This window comes from Coregonus lavaretus (assembly GCF_964263955.1).
Source record: "Coregonus lavaretus genome assembly, chromosome: 37".
Taxonomy (NCBI): Eukaryota; Metazoa; Chordata; class Actinopteri; order Salmoniformes; family Salmonidae; genus Coregonus; species Coregonus lavaretus.
In genome coordinates, this window is record NC_140024.1 from 13256589 (window position 1) to 13281471 (window position 24883).

Here is a 24883-nt window from a genome sequence, read left to right on the forward strand (position 1 = left end):
TTGGTTCAAGTGAGGGCAGTCAGGCTACATAACTTATTAAAATGAATATGTTTCAAAGCTCTGCAATAGCATCAGAGCACACCACTACATCCACATAGCCTACAATATATGGCAGTGCAAAGTTTCCCTCAACAAATTCATCCTTAAATAGCAACAGGTGAGCATATGTGTAACATATAGGTAATTCATGTCTATTACGAAATTCTAAAGGAATAGGAAGCTCCATAATCTTCCTTAACCTTCCTTAATCTTGATCAAGACTTTCCTAAGATTAACTGACTAACGTTATAGGCCTATATTTAATAGGCATCGGATCACACGGTTGCTTCGGATGCGATGAAACTTTGTAACACATATAAGTGGCCTTGGCTACATAACGCGACCCCCATCCCTGTGATTAATTCCGATTTTAGCTGAGCAGGCAACAATGTATCCCGAAAAAAGGCGGATATGGAAAACAAGGATCGAACAGAGCAATGAAGCACACATAAACATAGCTCAGATCCCACAATAGCCTACTTTTAAGAATTTATTTTTGAAATAGTTCAAATCTATATTGAATTACCAATTGTTTAAAAAACTAAAAAGGACAAAGAAAGTTCAAATAAGAACTGGGTAGCAATGGTCGTTGTTTTTTTGCAACGTTTTAGTGTCCGAAAGCAAGAAAAACATAGCTTTGAATCCAAACAGATATCAAATGTTTTCATCCACTATCTCTACAACACCAAAATTATGTAATAACATTTTCAGATTATTTTGTAAATGCAACAGATTGTGCTTTATAAATTATATTATCTAAAAGTATGTTGCCTGGCCCGCTATTCTACACTATGAAGGCACAAGGGCAATATGTGTTTAAATGTAGGCCAATATGTGTTTAAATGTAGGCCATAATCTTCTACTGTCAAATATGATCAAAAGCTAATATCTTAAAAGACACATCTAATCAATTCGGCAACATTGATGGAGCTTGCCTATGATCGGTTGAATCAATTCCGCATGTAGAAAATGGAATGCAAAGAATTTGATGGAATTTTTGTAGCCTAAACCTGATAAAAGAACAAAAAATATACTTACAGTGACTTCAAGGGACGATGGATAAAATACACGATCAAAGGTGTTGGAGCAACAAGTCTTTCAGCAGAATGTTTTTGCACTGCTCCGAAAATGTTCCACTGAAATCTCCAACTCCCGGCTGAGCCAACTAACGAGAAGAAAACAGTAACATTTTGATCCGTCATCTTGTCCAAAATTGTCATTCATAAAATAATGTACGTCCAATCGTATCCGGAATCCTGTTAGGAGTTTGAGGTTCATGCACTGGACTTACTGCTATATAATAGGGCGTATGGTCGGGCTTCTTTACAAAAATGTGAAAAATGTCAAAGATTTTCGTGTCAGACGAATACAACACTGAGTGGACAAAGTGAAAGCACCCTGTTGCAACAGCGACAAGAAACAGCAACCTAAAATCTCACCGACACACACTTTTATTGTAATATAAAAATATGCCCACTCATTCTAAAACCATACATTACTTCTTATTTCTAATGAAAGACGCAACTTCATCATAACAGTGTTAGTCTGCAACCATTTTGCATATCATTAACTACATTGAAACTTACCTCAAACACCTCCGTTATTGTTATTTGTAATACAATTCGTCCCCCTTTGTTTGTCTAATGTGGGATATTATAGTTTTTGTAAACTGTGTAAAGTTATTGTTGTGTTTCTGGGCCAGCCGGATATGTGTACGTGAATCGACAGCGCACGGACAGAGATGCGAAGAATGTTCGGAATGAGACCAGGAATGAAATGAACGCGAAGAGCGAGTTTGCATTGGGGCGGAGCAAAGGTGGCGTCATCCCGAACCGAACAGCCCCAGATAGGAGGAACAAGGGACAAAAAAAATAAGAAGAATGACCTCACAGGACACGTCGAATTCAAATTGGTGGGAGAAAGAAGAGGGATTTTTTTTGTAGAGTTAGTTAATTCTATTTTAATCATTTACCAAAAGGCTGAATAAAAGTACAACAAGTATGAGACCGTTATCACAACCATATTAGTCAGTAGAAATGTTGTTGCTTGATAAATATCAGACGTGAATACAACACTGCCATTTTTTATTTGACACTTCCACAGCTGGGACATGAAATGGAGCACGTTTAGAAACATTTATCAGGTTGAACGCCTCTCATACTTCGTAGCTGCATGTGTTGTAAATGTAACATCAGTAGGCCTTATATCTTCAGAACTATATCTTCAATACAGTATCATCTGAGACACAAGCAGGATAAAGCTGTTGGCTAGACCTTGTGAGCCTGTGGAGAGAACCATTCCAGTGCCACCACACAACCAGCCGGAGTACTGGTAATATGGGAGAGCAGACAATCATAAGACATGTCAAAGACCATAGAGCAAGTCTGCTTACAGCAAACCTTGTTTAGGCTACATGTCTGATCGTGTCCGTGCAAACCATCCATTAGGAGGCTGTGTTTTGACACCAAATCTTATAAAGAGGGATCTATGAAGATGAATGGCTGACTTTTTGAAGACATCCATCAACACTTGTAACACCTGTCTGTGCATGTTTAGAAAAGAGACAAAGAGGAAGAGAGCGAGCGAGAGAGAGAGGGGGGTGAAGAGCGAGAGAGGTGGGGTTTTGTTCCTGAACTGTAGATAATATCACACACACATGGATTGCCAGTCAACAACATCCTCATTTGCAGTTTCATTTCAATTGTGGTTCACTTCCATATTCCTTATATCAGGCAGTCTCAATTGCATCATCTTCGCGGAGCTCTACTTTAAGCTGTGATTCTTAACCACCGGCTGCATGTCTGCTTTCCATGGACCCCTTATCTTATCAGCTTCTCTCTTCTCCAGGGTGGTGTCTGTTCCCTCAATACCAAACTATTAACCATCAAAAGGGAGTCTTATCTATGCAAATGCAGCAAGCCCTGGAGGAACAAACCCTGCTAGCACAGCACATGTGACACCACCTCAACACCTGAGTACAGTCACAGCAGTGATTCATTCACAGTCATGGGGTCATCTGTCGACAGTGTTTCACAAGCTCCTTGTTAAATATTAGCCCTGCATATCCAGGAAGCCCACCGACGTATCCCAGCATAATGGCAAACTGTAAAATGGTTCATAGCCTTACATCAGAGCCTGTTCTCATTGCCTTATTGGGCACATGAGTCGCCTGGCAGATTGCATCCAGGAAATGTGGCCATATGAAAATGTGTGTGTGTGTGTACCCAGTTGAGAATGCATTTGCGAAGGTACACTATTGAACTAACACTCATTTCAATGTAGAATGTGCTGCTATTCCTTATTCCTTCCTATGTGTTGGTGATAAAGTTAAACTGAGTTAATAGAATACATTTTCAATAGATATTACATGTCATAATGAAGCCAGAAAAGCATTATCTGACAGCATGGAAACCCATTTCTGTATGACCTGAATTATTTATTGGTGCGTGTGAAAACGTAATATCTGAAATTCTCGTGCCTCTCCGCTGGCAAATTATACCTAGACTAATCTTTGAATCTGTGTGCATCTTTGCAAAGGATCACTGCATGTGGTGAGGGGAGAAGATAGTGCTCAACACCGCTGAACTGTTTACCCCAAAACAGACATCGCAGGTTTCTGTCCCCACCCCCCTATTCACACAGCCTTCAAACTCTTTTATGACTGGGTGTGGCCACAGAGCAATAGGAGTGGGGCTGGAATAAGGGAGGACAGAAACCTCACAGCAAGGATTTTGGTGGGGTGTTGGGGAGGGCAATCGCATAATTAATGGTCAATTGATGGAACCAAACAGATACGCCTAATATAATTGCAATTGTACCAAAAACATCTATTGGTATTTGGGCAGTGGACATATCCTGTTAGATTCTATTTAGCCCTAATTTGTAATAAATATGTATTCGTTCACGGATCATTGTTTTTATCATTGACATATTTAAAACGTTTCTAATATAAACTCAAGTAGGCCACTTTTTTAAATTTCGCATTCACTGTTAATTACATAGGTCTTACCCCAGATATGAATTTGCGCTCCACTGTACCATTTGTCACTACAGAAGCATCCAGGGATAGCTGCCTGCTGCCTGACACATGGGCAGAAAAGGCCCTACAGGTCTGGTGTGGCAGGGCTTTGAACTGGAGCCTTCTGGAGCCTCTGCTCCAAAGGAGGCCTGGGGTGCTGCTGGTTGGGGAGGATGGGGAGATGTTGGGGGGAGAGGTGAACCGGCCTGGTTTAGTTCACTTCACCGCTGCCCTGCCCTCCGACCCCTCCTAATCAGACGGCCCTGGGAGGCCAGGTGCAGACCATCACTGGCTCTCTGCTCTGACGGCTCAGCGAGGCGCACTGATTGGCTTTATTAGAAGATAAGGGAGGGGTTAGCAAGGAGCTGAGGATCACTCTCTGGTAGAAAAAGCTCACATAATTTCAATCAAACTATATAGAGAAATTGGTATTACCTAAGGTGGCTCTGGGTTAATTGTATTAATATGATCACTTACACTTAATTTGAAATCAATTTATCTTGCATAAAGTAAAATGTTTTTATGAAAATAAAATACCAGAATGATTCCTCACCACCTGAAGGTTCAATTCTTATAATAAAACAGTATATCATAGTGTGTTGCCATTTTGGTGTTGCCATTGGCCAAAATTGGCCATGTGTTGGAGTTTGTTTGGGAACTATAGACCTTCAAGTGCAAACAAACCAAATGTGTTAGCAGATGCCATCTTGTGGTCACTTAGAAACAGTGCTTTGTGAACATACTAAGGAACATTGAGCGAGCTACGTATGTCGGCTACTACAGTATGAACAGGCCATAGTAGAGCCGGAGCTCAGTCAATGACTTACACATCATAGCAAATGCTTTCTCTCTAAGGTCTAACTTCATATGACCTTAAAACTTTCAACACTGTACACAGCCTCCACTTCAAATTAACTTTCCATGACCAATCATTGTGATGTATTGAACAATGATAAATTGAAAACAATGAAGTGTGAGGATGTCATGTTTTCATGCTGAATACTAAAAGCTCTGAATTGATGGTATAGACTCAAAGTTGGAAAATATATTTATCTGTGAAAATATAAATGAACACTCAATGACAATTTACCCCCAAAAAGTGCCTTGACAAAAGGCCAATTTGTGACAAAGGGCAAAACTTGAAGTACTGCATACTCCAGAAGTGAATTCAGCAAGCTGACTGAATTACAGACAGTGGAGGGGCAATTTCACTCCTTGTGCATTATTACTCTCTGTCTGTATGTATGTATGTCAGTTCTCTCTCTCTCTCTCTATCTCTCTCTCTCTCTCTCTCTCTCTCTCTCGACACTTAGGCAGTTTCGCTAGTCTCCAGGCAACAGCTGAGGTTTTGATGTCTAAATGTTTGTGCACTAAATGTCTCTTTAATTCAATTCCGTAATGCAGTGTTTGAAGATATGGATCAATGCCTGCTGCCTTGGATGGTCATCCTGGTACTCAGAGGCATGTCATTGTACCAATCCTGCACTACAGAAAACAACAAGGACCCCATCACATGATGCAGCCAACGTGGCCATGCAGATCCTTTCATTGTTGTCTCATCATAGAGGACTATGTGCTATTTCTGAATCACATCACATAGACAGATAAGTGTGCAACCATGTGGAGAACCTTTTCTTCTTTGTGCACAATTCCTAAAGGTACTGGGAGACCATTATAAAGTAAGCATGTATCATACCAACTCTACCCTGCACAGCCTGCATTGAGAGAAGAACAGACCAGGCACTATCTTTATTCACAGATCTTATCTCTTCATAATTACACCCTCTGCAAGATCAACACAAACAAATGGATATAGCAATGGAGAGTGGGATGAGTTAATCCATTTTCTGTTTTGTAGTAACCTGACACAATGTGAATAGAACAAAGAACAGCTACAGGTAGCTATAGGTTTGTCTTGGAATTTGATTACATTTGACATTTTAGTCATTTAGCAGACACTCTTATCCAGAGCAACTTACAGTTAGTGAGTGCATACATTTTCATACTGGCCCCCCGTGGGAATCGAATCCACAACCCTGAGCTACACGGGGCTATTACCCCCCACAAAGGATATGAACTTCTTGACAAGGTAATTTCTTGAAGAGGTAACTGGTAATCATTAAATAAGACACCTACGTCCTGGTCAACACATTATTAATTGAAATAGTGTTTTTCTTTCACAGCATTGAATGTTAAACAGATAGATTAATCTAAACCGAGCAAGACTTTCCATCTACAAACTTCACTCTCTATTCAGCAGAAGGTATCTGCCAGTAAACCACGGCCATTCGAGAGCGATTATGGCATAACCGATTTCTAAAATGTGATTAAAACCAGATGGGAGTGCAGATTGTATGAGGCAGAGGGTTTTATGGTATCACACAAAAGCGTGTTTTTAAAGCAGCGTTTCATGTCCTGCCATCTAAAAAAAATCACTTTAGTGCTGCACATCTCTTTAGCAAATTAAGAATCTCTCCCATTAGAACATTTTTTAAAAGCAAGAAACAGGAATGATGTGTCTCTAAAAGTGATATTTATTGCTGCCTATCTGCTAATCCCTTGACCTGCTTTAATTACAGAAAACCCCAAAACTCTTACCACACATAAATCAATATTTTCAATATATTGTTGAAATATGTGTGAAGCATCATGGAAAGGAAAAAACTGATTGCACACAGGGAAAATGTCTTAAGCCATCTTCAGCATGAAATGTAACAAACCATCTATACAAAAGGAGTACAAGGTAAAGCCTTTACACCCATATGGTACATTGAAAAAAGGTGCTTTCAAGTAACTTCAATGAAGGACCAATTCATTCTTTCAGATCAGAATCCTTGGTTGCCAATCAATAGATGCCAACATAAAGTGCCAACCCTGTAATAACTATGAACCACTTATCAGTAGTATCACTCACTTCTTGCCTCACCTTTTGTGTGTGTGTGTGTTTTCTCAGCATAAGAGCAGCTCTTACACTACGGAGGCAAGAGAGTATCATGGCTGTTAGTCGTGCGTAGAGGCTTATTTGATATAATGAATGGAGGGAGGGATGTAGAAGAAGCGATGGGAGGGTAATTACTTTAATGGCTGCAAAGGCTCCTGTTCAAGACACCTTTGCGCACGATAGTTGATTATGGATGGTCATTTCAGCTTTCTGATGAAAACACAGAGCTCTTAGTCCCTGGGCTTGACTGATAATAGCATGACCAGAAATGTGTCAGAACAATGGAGTACTCAAATACGTTGTCACATCCTCCCCTGAAGGTCCAAGCCTTCAGTTCTGGGCTTCAATTCATATAAATAGTGGTATTTGTTAAACACAAAAAAAAAACAGGATGAAGAAAACAGGGTCAGAGGTTATACAGTATAATGTGTAGAAAGATAGCAACTCATTTCACAACTCAGTTCACAAGAGAAATTACCAAGAGGAAAAACTGAAATATCAAGAAAACAAAGAACTGAGCTATGAGTATTTTATACTTTATTTGAAGACTCAAACAAGATAACTCACTCATTTCTCCTCTCACTCATTTCTGTGCTCAATTAAGTAAGTTGACAAACACACTAAAAGCAGCTTAACTAATCTTAAGTGTCTGTAAATTGAAATAAGTGAATTCCAACTCCTAAAGAGAAGCAATTTAAAAAAAGAAACATGCTATATAGATCAAATCAGGCACAAAGAAATTCCATTGAAACTTTAATTGTAACCTTGTCATGCATTATGTTGTTACTCAAAGGAAAAATGTGACCTTCCTATTCGCAGCTAAGCACTTAGCAAAGCCATTCCATCAGTGCGTGGTTAGCAAATTAATTCATGAATTGCATGTAGTGCACCTCTGCTTCTCGGCAATACTGTAAGCTAAGTTCTCGTTGTAAAGCAGACACTTACACCAACATCCACAGTCCAATACAGTATTATTTGACTATGAAACGGTCCATTGTCAGGTGTAATACAAGTTGGGTAAAGTCCATCTATGTAAAGCCACCAAATCCTGACGGTATTTTCCTGTGCTCTTCTATATTTCACTTGATGATATATGACTGTAAGTCACTTTGGATAAAAGCGTCTGCTAAATGGCATATTATTATTATTATTATAGCATATTAACAATACAGAGCATACACGTTTTCATGGGAAGGAATGCCACAAGTTTGCTACAGCACAAGGCCCATTATCAAACCTGAAATTATTACGACCTTCAAATTAAAGTACACAAAGGAATCCATTTTGGTCAAACTCCCACACTACATTCTCAGCACTACTAGCTAGTTCTGTTCAATATAGGGTATGGTTTATCTTTTCAAATCATACTCAACAATTGACTTTTTTTTAAACTGTCACTCTGTACTGGGGTCTTGCTGTTCTGTAGAGTTTTAGTAAACACTGCACTGAAACATTACTTTGCAAACCGTTTTTATGAATAGATTATAAACAAATAGTCAAAAACAGCTATACACCATGCTTTGGATAAGTACAAAATATTTTTAGTGCGTACAGTACGTGGTCCCAATGCTTTAAGCACAACAATGAAAAACATTCTGAGCCAATTCAAATCTTCTTGTTTCTTTCAAAAGATGGAACTTAATACTTTGATAAGCACAAAACCAGCTGTCATACATTCAATACATCAATATTCTGATCCTTCATGTAGTTGCAAGTGAATCAAAGTAGACTTCAAACGGTGTAGGCCCGGAATGACATGGGTAAGAACCATTCAACATGACAATGACTCAACAATAGGACGGCATAATCAATAATTCATTAAGTTAACCTTCAATAATACTGAAATATATGTATTTTCATATCAAAATACTTTACAACATACTGTGCTGTACTTGTGTTTTAGTGTGCCTTCAGCAGGACAAAGCTAACACAGGGGTGCTCTCCCTATTAGATGCATTGTGTTTGCCCTGAAATATACATCTAAACAGGGCATTTGCTTGATAGATACGTCGATATAACTGAATGAACGGTGAAGTACCTATCATTATTCCACATTTCTGTATTTGGTGAAGAGGTTGTAGAGTACCCTCAGAGTAGACTTCAGGTCACAGTTCACAATATCTGCCAAAAGATCAGAAAAACCAAAGTCAGACTTTAGTCTGGGAAACATTTACAATAAAAAAATCTAAAATGAGCCAGATTCAGAGCTGCGATATACACGCTGTATGATACCTTCTTCAAACATCGCCTGTAATTGGAACCAGCTCCTGTTGCTAGCTACTGTATACTTAAGACACAACACCTATAAGATCTACATTAGCCCATTACATCCAGTGAAGCAAAACTGGAATCTTTCATCTTCGCTATGAGGAAAGATGCATTATAAAAACAGATGTTGCCTGAGCCCCATGCTTCCATGAAGCTATGATTGCAGTGTGCTTTAAGTAGGCCTATTGCTATAATTTGGCATGCAACCACCTTTAAATCAAAGCTAAAGGGGAACACTCAATGTTACAGCCCAATGCAGTCATCATGGGCCACTCACTGGTGCTTGACCGTACCATTAAAACTGTTACAGGCCTCAGTTCAATTAACCCAACGGCCAAATGGTAATAGCCAGGGGATAAAAGTAATCCCACATCAAAAAGGGCAGTAGGTAGCCCAGCGGTTAAGTGTGTAGAACCAGTAAACCAAAAGGTTGCAGGTTCGAATCCCCGAGCCAACTAGGTGAAAAATCTGTTGATGTGCACTTGAGCAAAGCAGTGCCTGTAAGTCAAATCAAATCAAATTTTATTGGTCACATGCGCCGAATACAACAGGTGCAGACATTACAGTGAAATGCTTACTTACAGCCCTTAACCAACAGTGCATTTATTTTAAACAAAAAAAGTAAGAATAAAACAACAACAAAAAAAGTGTTGAGAAAAAAAGAGCAGAAGTAAAATAAAGTGACAGTAGGGAGGCTATATATACAGTAAAATAAAGTGACAGTAGGGAGGCTATATATACAGGGGGGTACCGTTGCAGAGTCAATGTGCGGGGGCACCGGCTAGTTGAGGTAGTTGAGGTAATATGTACATGTGGGTAGAGTTAAAGTGACTATGCATAAATACTTAACAGAGTAGCAGCAGCGTAAAAAGGATGGGGTGGGGGGGCAGTGCAAATAGTCCGGGTAGCCATGATTAACTGTTCAGGAGTCTTATGGCTTGGGGGTAGAAGCTGTTGAGAAGTCTTTTGGACCTAGACTTGGCACTCCGGTACCGCTTGCCGTGCGGTAGCAGAGAGAACAGTCTATGACTAGGGTGGCTGGAGTCTTTGACAATTTTGAGGGCCTTCCTCTGACACCGCCTGGTATAGAGGTCCTGGATGGCAGGGAGCTTTGCCCCAGTGATGTACTGGGCCGTACGCACTACCCTCTGTAGTGCCTTGCGGTCAGAGGCCAAGCAGTTGCCATACCAGGCGGTGATGCAACCAGTCAGGATGCTCTCGATGGTGCAGCTGTAGAATTTTTTGAGGATCTGAGGACCCATAACAAATCTTTTTAGTCTCCTGAGGGGGAATAGGCTTTGTCGTGCCCTCTTCACGACTGTCTTGGTGTGTTTGGACCATGATAGTTCGTTGGTGATGTGGACACCAAGGAACTTGAAGCTCTCAACCTGTTCCACTACAGCCCCGTCGATGAGAATGGGGGCGTGCTCAGTCCTCTTTTTTTTCCTGTAGTCCACAATCATCTCCTTTGTCTTGGTCACGTTGAGGGAGAGGTTGTTGTCCTGGCACCACACGGCCAGATCTCTGACCTCCTCCCTATAGGCTGTCTCATCGTTGTCGGTGATCAGGCCTACCACTGTTGTGTCGTCGGCAAACTTAATGATGGTGTTGGAGTCGTGCCTGGCCATGCAGTCATGGGTGAACAGAGAGTACAGGAGGGGACTGAGCACGCACCCCTGAGGGGCCCCCGTGTTGAGGATCAGTGTGGCAGATGTGTTGTTACCTACCCTTACCACCTGGGGGCGGCCCGTCAGGAAGTCCAGGATCCAGTTGCAGAGGGAGGTGTTTAGTCCCAGGATCCTTAGCTTAGTGATGAGCTTAGAGGGCACTATGGTGTTGAATGCTGAGCTGTAGTCAATGAATAGCATTCTCACGTAGGTGTTCCTCTTGTCCAGGTGGGAAAGGGCAGTGTGGAGTGCGATAGAGATTGCATCATCCGTGGATCTGTTGGGGCGGTATGCAAATTGGAGTGGGTCTAGGGTTTCTGGGATTATGCTGTTGATGTGAGCCATGACCAGTCTTTCAAAGCACTTCATGGCTACAGACGTCAGTGCTAGGGTCGGTAGTCATTTAGGCAGGTTATCTTAGAGTTCTTGGGCACGGGGACTATGGTGGTCTGCTTGAAACATGTTGGTATTACAGACTCAGTCAGGGACATGTTGAAAATGTCAGTGAAGACACTTGCCAGTTGGTCAGCACATGCTCGGAGTACACGTCCTGGTAATCCGTCTGGCCCTGCGGCCTTGTGAATGTTGACCTGCTTAAAAGTCTTACTCACATCGGCTACGGAGAGCGTGATCACATAGTCGTCCGGAACAGCTGGTGCTCTCATGCATGCTTCAGTGTTGCTTGCCTCGAAGCGAGCATAGAAGTGGTTTAGCTCGTCTGGTAGGCTTGTGTCACTGGGCAGCTCGCGGCTGTGCTTCCCTTTGTAGTCTGTAATAGTTTTCAAGCCCTGCCACATCCGACGAGCGTCAGAGCCAGTGTAGTATGATTCAATCTTAGACCTGTATTGACTCTTTGCCTGTTTGATGGTTCGTCGGAGGTCATAGCGGGATTTCTTATAAGCGTCCGGGTTAGAGTCCCGTTCCTTGAAAGCGGCAGCTCTACCCTTTAGCTCAGTGCGGATGTTTTCTGTAATCCATGGCTTCTGGTTGGGGTATGTACGTACGGTCACTGTGGGGACGACATCATCGATGCACTTATTGATGAAGCCAGTGACTGATGTGGTGTACTCCTCAATGCTGTCTGAAGAATCCCGGAACATGTTCCAGTCTGTGCTAGCAAAACAGTCCTGTAGCTTAGCATCTGCGTCATCTGACCACTTTTTTATTAACCGAATCACTGGTGCTTCCTGCTTCAGTTTTTGCTTATAAGCAGGAATCAGGAGGATAGAGTTATGGTCAGATTTGCCAAATGGAGGGCGAGGGAGAGCTTTGTATGCGTCTCTGTGTGTGGAGTAAAGGTGGTCTAGAGTTTTTTTCCCTCTGGTTGCACATTTAACATGCTGGTAGAAATTAGGTAGAACGGATTTAAGTTTCCCTGCATTAAAGTCCCCGGCTACTAGGAGCGCTGCATCTGGATGAGCGTTTTCCTGTTGATTAATGGCCTTGTACAACTCATTCAGTGCAATCTTAATGCCAGCATTGGTTTGTGGTGGTAAATAGACAGCTATGAAAAATATAGATGAAAACTCTCTTGGTAAATAGTGTGGTCTACAGCTTATCATAAGATACTCTACCTCAGGCGAGCAAAACCTTGAGACTTCCTTAGTATTTGATTTTGTGCACCAGCTGTTGTTTACAAATATACAGAGACCGCCACCCCTTGTCTTACCAGAGTCAGACGTTCTGTCCTGCCGATGTAGCGTATAGCCTGCTAGCTGAATGTTATCATTGTTGTCGTTCAGCCACGACTCCGTGAAACATAAGATATTACAGTTTTTAATGTCCCGTTGGTAGGATAACCGTAATCTTAAATCGTCAATTTTATTCTCAAAAGATTGAACGTTGGCTAATAGGATTGATGGGAGAGGCAGTTTACTCGCTCGCCGTCGGATCCTTACAAGGCACCCGGATCTGCGTCCGCGATATCTCCGTCTCTTCCTCACGCGAATGACGGGGATCTGGGCCTTGTCGGTTGTCTGTAGGATATCCTTCGCGAACGCCTCGTTGAAGAAAAAATCTTCGTCCAATGCGAGGTGAGTAATCGCTGTCCTGATATCCAGAAGCTCTCTTTGGTTATAAGAGACGATGGCAGAAACATTATGTACAAAATAAATTACAAATAACGCGGAAAAACACACATAATAGTACAATTGGTTAGAGGGCTGTAAAACGGCAGCCATCTTCTCCGGCGCTTTGGATAAGAGTCTGCTAAATGACTAAAATTGATACTTGCTCTCTCTCTCTATTGTTATGATTAGAAGGCATGCTCTGATATAAAGAGTGTTGAATGAATACTGCCCAAAGGGAAGAACATTCCCGACATGTTGTTGTTGTTGTTTAATCCCGAAAGACACAATTTTGAAATTCTGCTGTCACATATCTTTCTTTCAGAAACAATTTATGTGTACAGAATGAAGCCACACACCCTCTGCCCGTGGCTTGGGTTTCTCCAGGCCGCCATCTTGCATCAGCTCAAAGGAGAAGGTCACATTGTGCACCTATATAGGAAAAGAAATCCAGCATGAGCCATGCCAGTCCAGTAAGCAGCTCACTGTAAACTATTTGTAAGGGATGAAAATTAGTCTGATTTACAATGTAGCCTACCTTTTGGTCAAAATGCTCTGGCGTTAGGAAGAAGTTGACGAGAGGAACAAAGTAACCCTCAAGCAGTCCCATCAGCAACACCAGGTACACACCATCAGCAAACTTTATGACAGGTAAAACAAACTAATAATGACCAGGTTCATCTTCAAATCATAAGCAGTTATATTCAAATGGAATCAAAGGAATCTCACCTGTGTATCCAATTCAGACACCTCCAGGTTCAACTTGTTCAAGTGCTTGTTCACAAAGGTGATCAGCGTCTGCAAGAAGGGCAGGTATTCAGTAAATGTAAATGTTACACAAACAATGAATACCGTCTATTTTTCTAATTAGGATGGAGACTTGCCTTTTTCACCACATTCAGCTTGTCTGGTGCATGGTCAAACAAGGTGTCAAACGCATCTCGCTCTGAAATCGAATAGAGGTTAAACTATTACAATAACAGACATCAGAATGTTCATTTTAGTAATATAGAAGGAATAAAATAGTAATAATGTAATGGCAAATTAACTAAAATAAATGTATGGTAATATGGCAAATTTCTTCTTTCATTACAACAAAGTGAAAATGCTTACCATGTCTTCCTGATAGAGCCCTGCAAGAAAAGAGAACAATGTATTTCAGCACTGGTATCGTACTGTCTAATCACAGCACTAGAGAAAAACATTGGACGAAACAGACAAGTTCAAATGAGAAGAAAAAATAAACTAGGACTGTTTAAACTGGAAAATATTAATTGAATGCAGATGGTCTAATCAAGAGGGCCAGGCAGGAAGACAAACAAAGAGATCTGCGTTGTGGTTCTATCCAAGGAGCGGTCCGATCAAACGCTGTGTGGTGGGCCTGCCTGGTGGACATGTGCCCGGGAGGCAGTGGCTTGTCTTCACGGTCCAATCTTCCTCGGCAGAGGCATGCTTTAGCAGCTGCTGCCTCTCGTAGGACAACAGCCCAGGGCCCCTCCCTCTTATCTCCAGAGCTGATTTGCACCCGTTGGACCACTATTAATCAGCTGCAGCTCCATAAAGCAGTGGTGGGGCTGGCAGGGGCAGACCCCTGAACCCCCCCTCCCCTCACTAAATCTGCCCATCAGCATGGGGCTCCAACTGTCCATATCGGCCCCCCAAGGAGTTGGCGTGTCCGCATTGTCTTTCCACTTTAACGCGAGACCGGGAGAGGCCGTTCCATACCCCTCATCAGTCCCTCAATTGTTCCAACTGCATCAATGCCCAGCGGACTCATTTGCTGACTGATTTGTAAACATATATTTACAAACATGTGATTTGCCCAATAATCACCTTGTTTTGAATGACCTTTCCATGATTGTGTTCGGTTCTCATCCCTCATACTTATACCTCCATTACCTTTGAATATGGAAAGCAAATGATACAATTAACATAATCTTCACTGCCAAGTTTCTAAGGCCTTCTTTCCTTAAACATTGGCCTTCATTTTCTTGGCTGCCTCTATAAACAATTTTCTGACATTTTCTCTTCATCCCCCTGAGGGTCTGATAAAGGCCTTGTGGAAGACAGCACAAGTTGGGTAGTTTCATTGAGACATCTGTACATAGTTAGCTAAAAGGGACGACAGTGAAGACATACTCCGTGTTCCCTGTGATCTCTTCCTGAACCTGGCGAGACTGCAGGATCCCCTCCCGTTTCTGTGGGGAACAACAGACAATTGTGAAAATCGGAATTTTCACTCTATTTCTTTTTTTTTTGGGGGGGGGGTTCCCTTTTTGTGGTACAAAATGTAGCAGCAAAGGACTATACCTGTACAACCACAACTTGAATGGACACATGATCAGGTAGGCGGATGGGGGCGCGGCAGTGCTGAGACAGCGCCACCAATAAATGGAGAATGGCCACGATGCTTTTAGCATGGACGGCTAGGGGTGAAAAGAAAGAGGGAAGGAATGAGAGGAATGTTATAGTACATCCACTGGGCATTGTCATTAAACAGATGATCCACACGCTGGTGCACTGGAGCAGGGTTTAGATAAGAAATTCAATTTTTTCACAATTATCAAGATAGGTGACTCTCAGCTTTCACAATGCCAAGTTGAAGGTTAAACAAAGGTAAAAAACAAAACGATAAACTCAGTGTCAAGTATAAAATAAACTTGTGTCTTTGGGGTAGAAGTAATGTGCCTTTGTTAGAAACTGTAAAAACCCTTTCCATTCTTGTTGTCTGGAGTGTCATGTGACTGATACATCAGGCTGCTTCTTGAAAGATGGAATTCCAAAATACATGTAAAATATGATAATTTACCACAAAAATATTGCATTTACTATTTAGAGAACCTGTATGGGAGGATATGAGTGAAAAACAAAGGGATTAGCTGTCCTTTGATTACAATCAAAAACAATCCTATTGATTTCCTGAAGTGCTTTTAGATCATCTACAAAGGATAAAAAGAACAAAGAAAATTAAACTGTAATTTAAGAGAATTAGAAGGTTACAATACACCAAAGAATAATAAACCAACGGGAAAAAAACATGGCTTCAGCATATCCTTAAAAAATAAACATTGAAAAAGGAAATAAGACAATGAGTTTTTTCATTGACATGCTGAGTACCGTGACCTCCCACCTCTTGAGACAGGGATTACTTCTATGGTCAGCAGGGTGCAGATTAGTCCAATGTGAACTTTGCCTCTGTGCCTCTCTGTCACCCAACAAAATGACCAAACAAGCATTACCTTATTACATCACCTTTACATTGTCTTTTACACACACCATTGTCATAATAATAACTTTGATCAACACATTCCAAAAAAACATTAACAAATGTATAGAATACAAGGGATTCGAATGAAACAGCGCTATGTGAAACATGTCACCTACAGTCAACGGTCCATTTGATGTTTCTGATTGAGACCTTCAGAGTGTCGTTGATCTTCTCCAGAACCGTCTGCAGCTTCTGCTTCTGGGCTATCTCAGACTGGGTCACCTCAGCCACATTCAGCCTCTCACCCTCCAGCTTCTCTGTAATACAAAAATAAATAAATATGTTTTATTGTCATACAACGAAAACACAGGGAGGACCATCAAATCCAATTGGAATCAGTCAAATGCCAGAGAATAATGTGCTGCATTGCAAGCATAGCAGGGATGTTTTGGAGGGAATTAAATACTGTACCAAAGAGTTTCTGCAGAACCTGCCCATCGTATAAGTCCTCAGCCAGGTCTTTGACAATGATTCTCTCCCCCACCAGCACATCATTGATCCAGTCTATGAGTACCTGCATACAAAACATGATATGGAATTTAACAGGCACATACACACTATACATTCATAAGGCACCCAATATTGCTTTCCAATGCTTTGATTGTGACATACAGCAGTTATTTTATATCTCACACCTTCATCAGTTCTTGCAGTTTGGGGTCATTCCTGGAGTTAGGGTCAACCATGGTGCGAACCTCATTCTCCTCTAGAACCACACACACACACACACATAGGTTTAGAATATAGACAATGAGAGAGAGCACAAGAGAGAGCGAGAAAGTGAGAGCGTGTGTGTGTGTGTGTGTGTTTGTGTGCGATACACTGCAAGAGTGGAGATGGACGCCTTACCCAGCATGGTGTCCTCCGGGTCCAGCTCAAAGGGGATGGGGCTGAGGGGCAGGTTGATGGCATTCATCCCCTCCTCCTGGAGCTCAGACACTGCAGAAGCAGAGAAGCAGAGACCTTTAGTGGCCTGACTCAATGGGTGACAGGCTCATTATTATACAACTGTACTGAGACCTCCATTGAGTTGATGGGCAGGAAAATGTGTCCAGCGGAGAAAATCGGAGGGCAAGTCAAATAGCATCAGCAACACACAATATTGGCCCTCATCATCTCAGCAGTAAAGCTCACATGTAGACAAATAACAGAGAGAGTGAGTCTTTCCTCTACTCACCTAAAGCTGTGCTCTACACCCATTCCACCCAATTTAGGGCTCTTTTCTTCAGGTTAAGCTGTGCTCTTCATGCCAGGTTGTCAGTATTATGGCACATTGGTTTTACTGGGAAGAGTTGGCTCACAAAGCATGTCTCTAATTATAACCGGTTATCTTTGGTCACGTTCGGGTTAGCCAGGAGAGAGAGATCTCAGTCTAGCTTTGATCAATAAATTGAAGCGCCTCATTGTAGCCAGTGATAATACTACATGGGGAGACTCCCAGAATGAGCCAATCACACCATTACCCTAAATTGGAGGAGATGTGACAGAGTGTATGTCTATTAACTAAGCAGTCATGGTCAGTTGCTCTGATAGCTCAGACCATGCTGATAGCCATTACCTCTTAGAAAAAAAAGCTTTCTCTCTGAGACACATCGCCCCACACAGGACAAGGCCATGCTCTCCCTCCAGTTGCTAGGCGTTCATAGATCTATGCTCGGTCTCACGCTGCTATCCTGAGCATCCGCCTCCTTCCCTGATCATTTCACTTACCTCACCTGGCGTCGTGCAAATTGGCACATGTGGGGAATTCACACAGGTGATGTGACAACCTGACCGCTCTGCCTGGCCATGGTGCCAGTACTGCCAGTTCCTGTCCGGACCAGTTGATATGTCAGTAAGATCACTATAGCACTGATGCAGAGCTGCATAACATAACGTGATAAAGGCCTGCTGAACAAACTACGATAGGTTTTTTTCAGTTTCCTCCCAAACAGAGAAAGCACCCCCCTGGAGATGTCAATATCCTGTTAGTAATCAACACCAAGACCTCCCTCTGCTGTTCAGGCCTAATCCACAGAGACAGAGATACCTTCCTCCTTCCTCACACTAAAAGAGCTGCATCTATTTGGTTCTTCAACAGATTGTTGAACCAACACAAAAGCATCATCTGGATAATGTAAACCTCTCTGTCTCTGTCTCTCTGATCTGAAAGGACAGCTCCTCAGTTCACAGGTAGAGACACAATATGGTTCACAATAACGCTCATATAATTGAAATACTGTATGTTGTTGTCATGGCAGTGGAGAGGCCCTCCATGGAACGTACCCCTACAGGACCAGGTTTGTCAGTATCAGTTCGGTATTTTGGTGAATGGGGCTCAGCTGCAGACTCACTTTCACAGGTAGGGTAGACAAATTATTTCAATCACAGGAGTATATATAGGGCATGTCTGTATCAAAAGATATGCTTCAAATGTAATTAATGAAAATGGGTCAAAGTGTCTTCCAAGAGACGTTATAAACAATAATAGTTCTTCAGACATTTAATCATACTTGATGCTTGCTCATGTACCAAAAAGATTCAACGAAAACTCAAGTGCTTGTCTAATTAATACTTAATTGAAGGTATGATTTAAATAAATGTGAAACTATGAAGGCCTTGGCAGCCTCTGGTCTGAACTCAGGCAGTGGTTGTGCTGGAGACAGCATGGGACTTTTCCCTCCTTCCTTGGTGAAGACATCTGTGATGGAATGAATACCAGCAGCCTCTTATCCTTACATGGCAGTAGTTCAGGATGTGTACTGTAAACACAGAGACACACAGCTTTCTCCTGCTATGGCTTGGACAGATACAATGTAATAAAACCCAAATAGATGCTGTCCACCTCATCAAAAACAAAATAATCTAAATTATTATCACAGTTATTTGATGATAGATGCAGACATCAAACATGAAGAGGGTCTTTCAGTCACCATCCCCGTTGACGTATACAAAATGACGTCATGAAAATAGACACACCTCAGCAATTACAAGTAGGCCTATACTATTGCCGCGTTCAAAACAACTGGGAACTCGGGAAAAAAACGAGCTCCGACTGAGAATGTTTTTGAATTGTTAGATATACTGCACTGTTGGAGCTAGAAACACAAGCATTTCGCAACACCATCAATAACATCTGCTAAACATGTGTATGTGACAAGTAAAATTTGATTTGATTTTAATGTTTTTTTGAACGGTCAACCAACTCGGAATTCCAAGTCGGGAACTCGGGCATCTTTCTAGAGCTCCGACTTTCCGACATGAAGATCACCGACGTCATGATTTGACCTAGTTTTTTCCGAGTTCCAAGTTGTCTTGAAAGCACCATATAGCAATGTTTCTTAGCTTGTTTTCACGCAAAAACTGTAATTAATCTATTCAACGAAATGTTCAATTCTGAAATAGAAAACTGTGGAATGTGGCTATTTATAGCATATAGCCTACTTTAGCCTACTATTCAACAGGAATCATATTTGATTTCTAATCCTTTTTAGCTTTCGTGATGTCAACCTTTTTATGTAGATGCCTTAATAATAAACCAAATATAGCCTAATGAACGAACCTTCTTTTGCCTTTTTTCTTCTGGCCAAAGTTCCCCCGAGTTTTCCAAGGAAAGAGTCATCTTTTTTTCTTGAAGGTGGTGATTTTGGAGTCGGGGATTTGGGAGAAGAAGGTGATTTCTGTGGCGAAGAAGCCATTTCTAGTTTATTACTAAGTATTCAAGCTATTGAGACTGTGTTGTAGCCTATCATAGAAACAACTTTCTGCTTGTCAAAATTGACGGAATAGCCAACGACGGAACCGGAATTCCAAGTATTTGCGCAGCCATCCGACGTCTCCCTGTTATTTGATTCCCGAACCAGTCCCATTCCCACCCACTTTTCATGGATATAGGAAAAATAAGCAAACAGGAAAACGCAACGCAGCAGCCTGTCCAGCTATGAGGAATATCGGTATAGTGAATCAAGAACCGATAATATAAAAGAATCAGAGGGTTTTCGATCCTATTCATAGGAAAATTAATCCAGCGAAATTATCAAACGTATTTTTCCATTGTTTTTCTGCTATCCAGGTTTTTTTTACTTTCAGCAATATCATTCTCCATCAGTTTTATTTTACTTATGCTAAACATGTGTTTCCATGGGGCTAGAACAAGGCCAATATAGGATATATCACCAATGATGTACAGCACACTTATTCTTCAGTCCTAACAAGGAGTGTAACAAACTTGTTCAAGGACCCCCATCCTTAGTGGGGGAGAATGGGTAAGACAAGGCAGCTGACTCAATCAGTGTTGAGCCAGATCAATACATGATTGCTTATTTACCACAGACAGGATCAATTAACTGGCTTCCTTGCTTTGTTGCCTCGTTCTGCTAATGATCTGTGAACATGGTCTAGCTAGCACAGCTGACCAGGCAAGTGATGAGAGCTGTTAGCAAATCAATTACATTCAAGCCTCTACTTGACAACACAGGCCTACACATTGCTGCCACATTATTTACCTCCAACATTTTGGAATGTAATCAAATATGCAGATGATAATAAATACATTTTTGTGTATTGTTTTTTCAATAATAGGAACATACTCTTGCTGTCTAGTTTTATGAAAAACGCTGGGTTGACAAAAGGCCTATTCACAGTGCAGCCCTTTTGCCCTCTCTTTTGATACAATTATGTGAACAAAGCCATGTAAACAAAATGCACAATGGCCCTGGCCTTGCGCTGGGCTGTCATTAGAGGAGATATTTTCCATGCAGTACTGTTGGACTATCTGTGGCATGGCCCTGGTGCAGACAGTGAGGAGCTCCTCTGGCCTGGACGTCTGGCCTCAGACAAGGGGCCACTTCACCCCAAGAGCTCTAACATTGAGTTTGACCCATCTGACCAAGCTTTCAAATGCATTTCTCACTAGACTGACGTTCTGTTATTTGACAAGAGATGGACAGATATGCTCATAGCAGCTTGTTTTAAGGCAGGCTTTAAGAATTACGTAATCAAATTGACTGATATTAGCACTCAACTGATATGACTAAGAGCATGCTTACCAACTTATAGATTTTTCTTCTGCCATCAGGAGTTATACAGTAAAAGGAATAGAAGTCCTACATACAGTATTTCTCCTGAGACATTATTTATAATTAACACATGTAGCTATTACTCTTCTGAGATATATTTACTGTAACAATGTGTTTTTTTGCTGGGGGAACATTTGTTCCATTTAAGGGAATGATTTGGAAAGTGCTAAGATAATGAAATTGTGAATTATTTTGGTTTATCCTCTCCACAGCATTCTATTTTCATTGCCGCTCACAGCTTCTGTAATTTCACTGCAATTTCATCTCAGATTGCTATTCTTTTTTAATGCTAATCATTGTTATTATATAACCTGTGTGAACGACTGTTTTTTTCCATTTAAGATAAGGGCATTTACATGAAAATATGAAATGCTCCCAGGGTCAGTCCATAGTCACATTGTAGTCCACGGGGATGAGCAGAGAGGACAGGCAGATACAACAATGAACAGTGACCTCTGCAGTGGATTCCATTTTACAGCATCATTCTACCAATGCCCCTTGCTGTGCAATACTCAGTTCTGTGAAAGACAGTGAGGGGTAAGAGCAGGGCCACTTGACATATGTTTTGTGTGACTGAAACCTCATATCGGTCTTTGCTCTGCTGTTAGAGATACAATGATTTCTGAAATCACATTCAACATGTGCCTGCAGCTTCTGTTGTGTTGATCACATGCAGAGGTGGGAATGTAACTCTTGAGACTAGACACAATTAATGAGAGAGATCTGTGATAGGGCTTGTGTGATTATTTGTCAGTGCATGTGTTCCCCCATGGCCGTGTCAGCTCTGTTAGATTTTCCCCTGTGCTGAAGGATCCTGCTGTGGAGTGAGGCATGAGGAGCACGTTAGAGAGGAGGGGAAGCACTGAGCGCACAGCCCTCCTCCTTACACCTCCACATCCCCTCGACCTCGGCATCCGGCCTCCTCTGTGCCTCCTTTAACTCCCCGCTGTGGTCAGCTCCACAGACACAAAGAATAACAAAGAATAAAACCCTAAAATGCTCCCCTTCCTCTCACTGAAGTCCCACCTCTCTATCCACCATCCAGGGCCATGCACCCTGTCACCCTACACAATAGACTACTGTCTCATCTGAGCCCTTACGTCATGAGTGCGGCTCGCAGGTGGACTCCCAGAACACGCTGATCATAACGTACTGAATTAACAACATGCCTCTTGACTGATACACTGCTGTTATTTCAAAACGTTGCCCAGGTTAAGGACTGTCAAGTTCACAGGCAGAGGACACCTCAGATGCAGCAGTGACACACACAAACACTTGTGCACACATCAAAACAGACTTGAGTTATCACTGTGATACTTGACTTGCCCTTCATAACTGGTCTAAGTTAACCCCAGCTCTCACCAATTCCATCTCCAGGCATTAAATGCTGTGTCCATGACAGACAAGTAATCCAATGCCAAAGAGATCATCTGTGCAGTTTGGTTGGGCTAAATGCTTTTAAACTGCATCTCTGTTCTCTTCAATTGCGTAAACAAGGAGTGTGTGCTGGGTCTAAATGACTTTGCATGATTTGTTCTCAGCCAGTGATTGAATTTAATATCACTAGCCAGTTAATAGGCAGATAACCCTTAGGTACTGTACTATATAGCATCTGGTACCTCCACTTGCCCAGACATCTGTTCCATGTTAAATAACTGACGTCAAGAGATGTGGTTATACAAAATGTATAAAATAAATGAATAGAAGCGGTTATCACAACTGATAGCTAGCTATTCAGCAGGTTCCCAAAATAGAAACTGAAATCTTTAATTTCCTTCAACTGATAGACTTCATTAGAATCTGGTTCAGTGATGATCACATGTTGGTTCTGACAGGTTGGCACACGGTCACATTGTTTGTCAGATTGAGATGTGACTGTAGGTCGTGGTATTCAGAGCACCTTAACCTTTCCCTTGGGAAGATAATGCAGTCTGTCCTGTACAACTTGGCCTGTTTGTCACCGAACTGCCTTATCTAACAATAGAGAGGTGAGCCATATAATGGGAGCCAAACACTGGGGATCAAACAGACCCTCCCTTGAGCAATACGATTATTCAGGCGAGATTTCATCCTGTTGTAAATGACATTAAGCATGGAGCAGCCAGTGTGGTCTGATAGGAGAGATATCAAATCAGCCACTGTGCATATTGTGATACCAATATAAACCTGCCTGAAGCTGATGGCATAAATGGTTCAGTGAGCTGAACAAGTGAGAAAGTTGGAGAGAGAAAGAGGAAGAAAGTGTTCCGATTCTATTGGTATGCTGTAGGCCTTTGTTCTCTTAAACATGTTTATGCTGGCCAATGCCTGAACCCACATATTAAACAATTACATAGAGGCATTTTTGGGTCATTTCCATGATCCCTTGATATGAGCCTCTTTCTAAACAACAGTGCTCTCTAGTGGTTACCTGTTCCAATGACATGTTAGAGGACATGAAATAGAATCAGTAGGATAGAATCATTCACTTACACTGTTATGAGCTGTAGTAGATGGTAGTTGCCAACCCGTAAATGACTCATAAAAGTGATCACTTAATAACTTAGATAACCTCATTTGACCCTTTTAAAGTTTATTTTTTCCAGAGTTGAGATCACAATAGTCACTGTGAGAACTAGAGTCCAGAGGGTATTGCTATTGCCTAGCAGAGCTGCACAGCAACGGGTGATGACAGAGGAGGAAGGAAGGGGCAAGAGGTACAACAGGAAAAGGAAAAGGTGGAGACAAGAGAGGAAGACCCTCACAGACAGAGAGGCAGACATACAGTACAGTGGCAGGGGAGAGACAGAGTAGGGGAGAGTGAGATACACAGGCAAACATACATACATGCACATACAGGCACTATATATGAATGTTTCATCACCCTCCCTCTCCTGGGACAGTGACATAGATCAGGGATCAGACTGAGGGGAAGGTGTGAGTCAGAGTAGAAAGTGGAGCCATAGCACACTGTTATTGAAAACAGTGATTCCGCCAGTGGGTGTCATCAGAGGCTCAAAGTTAATCTCATCCAGGTCAGATAGGAAAAACAGTCCTCAGTCCCTTAACCATCCACATATTTTACATTTCAGTCATTTAGGAGACACTCTTATCCAGAGCAACTAGGGTTAAGTGCCTTGCTCAAGGGCACATCGACAGATTTTTCACCTAGTCAGCTCAGGGATTAGAACCAGCGACCTTTCGGTTACTGGCACAACACTCTTAACCATTAAGCTACCTTCCGCCCATATGACTATAATCAGTCAGTGATTTACAAAGCACAGCTGCTGAATAGAACATTTCATGTCAAGGAGGTCAACTTTAATTGACTGTCAAGAGAGTGTGCTACTTCAGTTGAGTGCAATTTACCTTCGCAAGTAATTGTTCTGTAATTTCTGAAGACATTAAATAGCTCAAATACCACATGAAAAAATTGCCCCTGGACAAAACTGTTTTTTTCTTAAAAAATGCATTTACACATTCTTTACAAATCATTTATTATATTCTGTCCTATTGATCACTCAATTACCAAATAATGTTAGCTATGCACATTTACCCTTGACTTGATAGCTCCAATGGC

At 41.7% G+C, this 24883-nt stretch overlaps 2 protein-coding genes across 6 annotated transcripts in view; both read right to left on the reverse strand.

Annotated features, from left to right (window-relative positions):
• Nucleotides 1-1800, reverse strand: part of LOC311111836 (transcriptional enhancer factor TEF-1-like) — a 55148-nt gene extending 53348 nt beyond the window's left edge. For 4 of the 5 annotated variants that reach the window (XM_084154734.1, XM_084154732.1, XM_084154731.1 and 1 more), the window contains exons 1-2: nt 1626-1790; nt 1078-1204 (exon numbers count right to left, since the gene is read on the reverse strand). The gene's annotated coding sequence lies outside the window, so the exon portion shown is untranslated. Of the gene's footprint in view, nt 1-1077; nt 1205-1625 lie in introns of all 5 variants that reach the window. The other variant, XM_084154733.1, reaches the window with a different exon arrangement.
• A 5718-nt stretch (nt 1801-7518) lies between these two features.
• On the reverse strand, nt 7519-20111 carry LOC311111908 (alpha-parvin). Its single transcript, XM_084154828.1, has 13 exons — nt 19809-20111; nt 17117-17206; nt 16903-16973; nt 16679-16781; nt 16384-16524; nt 15310-15425; nt 15139-15197; nt 14113-14132; nt 13884-13945; nt 13729-13797; nt 13538-13639; nt 13359-13431; nt 7519-9119 (listed from the first exon to the last, which is right to left on the reverse strand). The coding sequence occupies exons 1-13, from the start codon at nt 19942-19944 to the stop codon at nt 9043-9045; spliced, it is 1119 nt and encodes a 372-aa protein (XP_084010954.1). The 5' UTR covers nt 19945-20111; the 3' UTR covers nt 7519-9042.
• Between the last annotated feature and the right edge of the window lie 4772 nt (nt 20112-24883).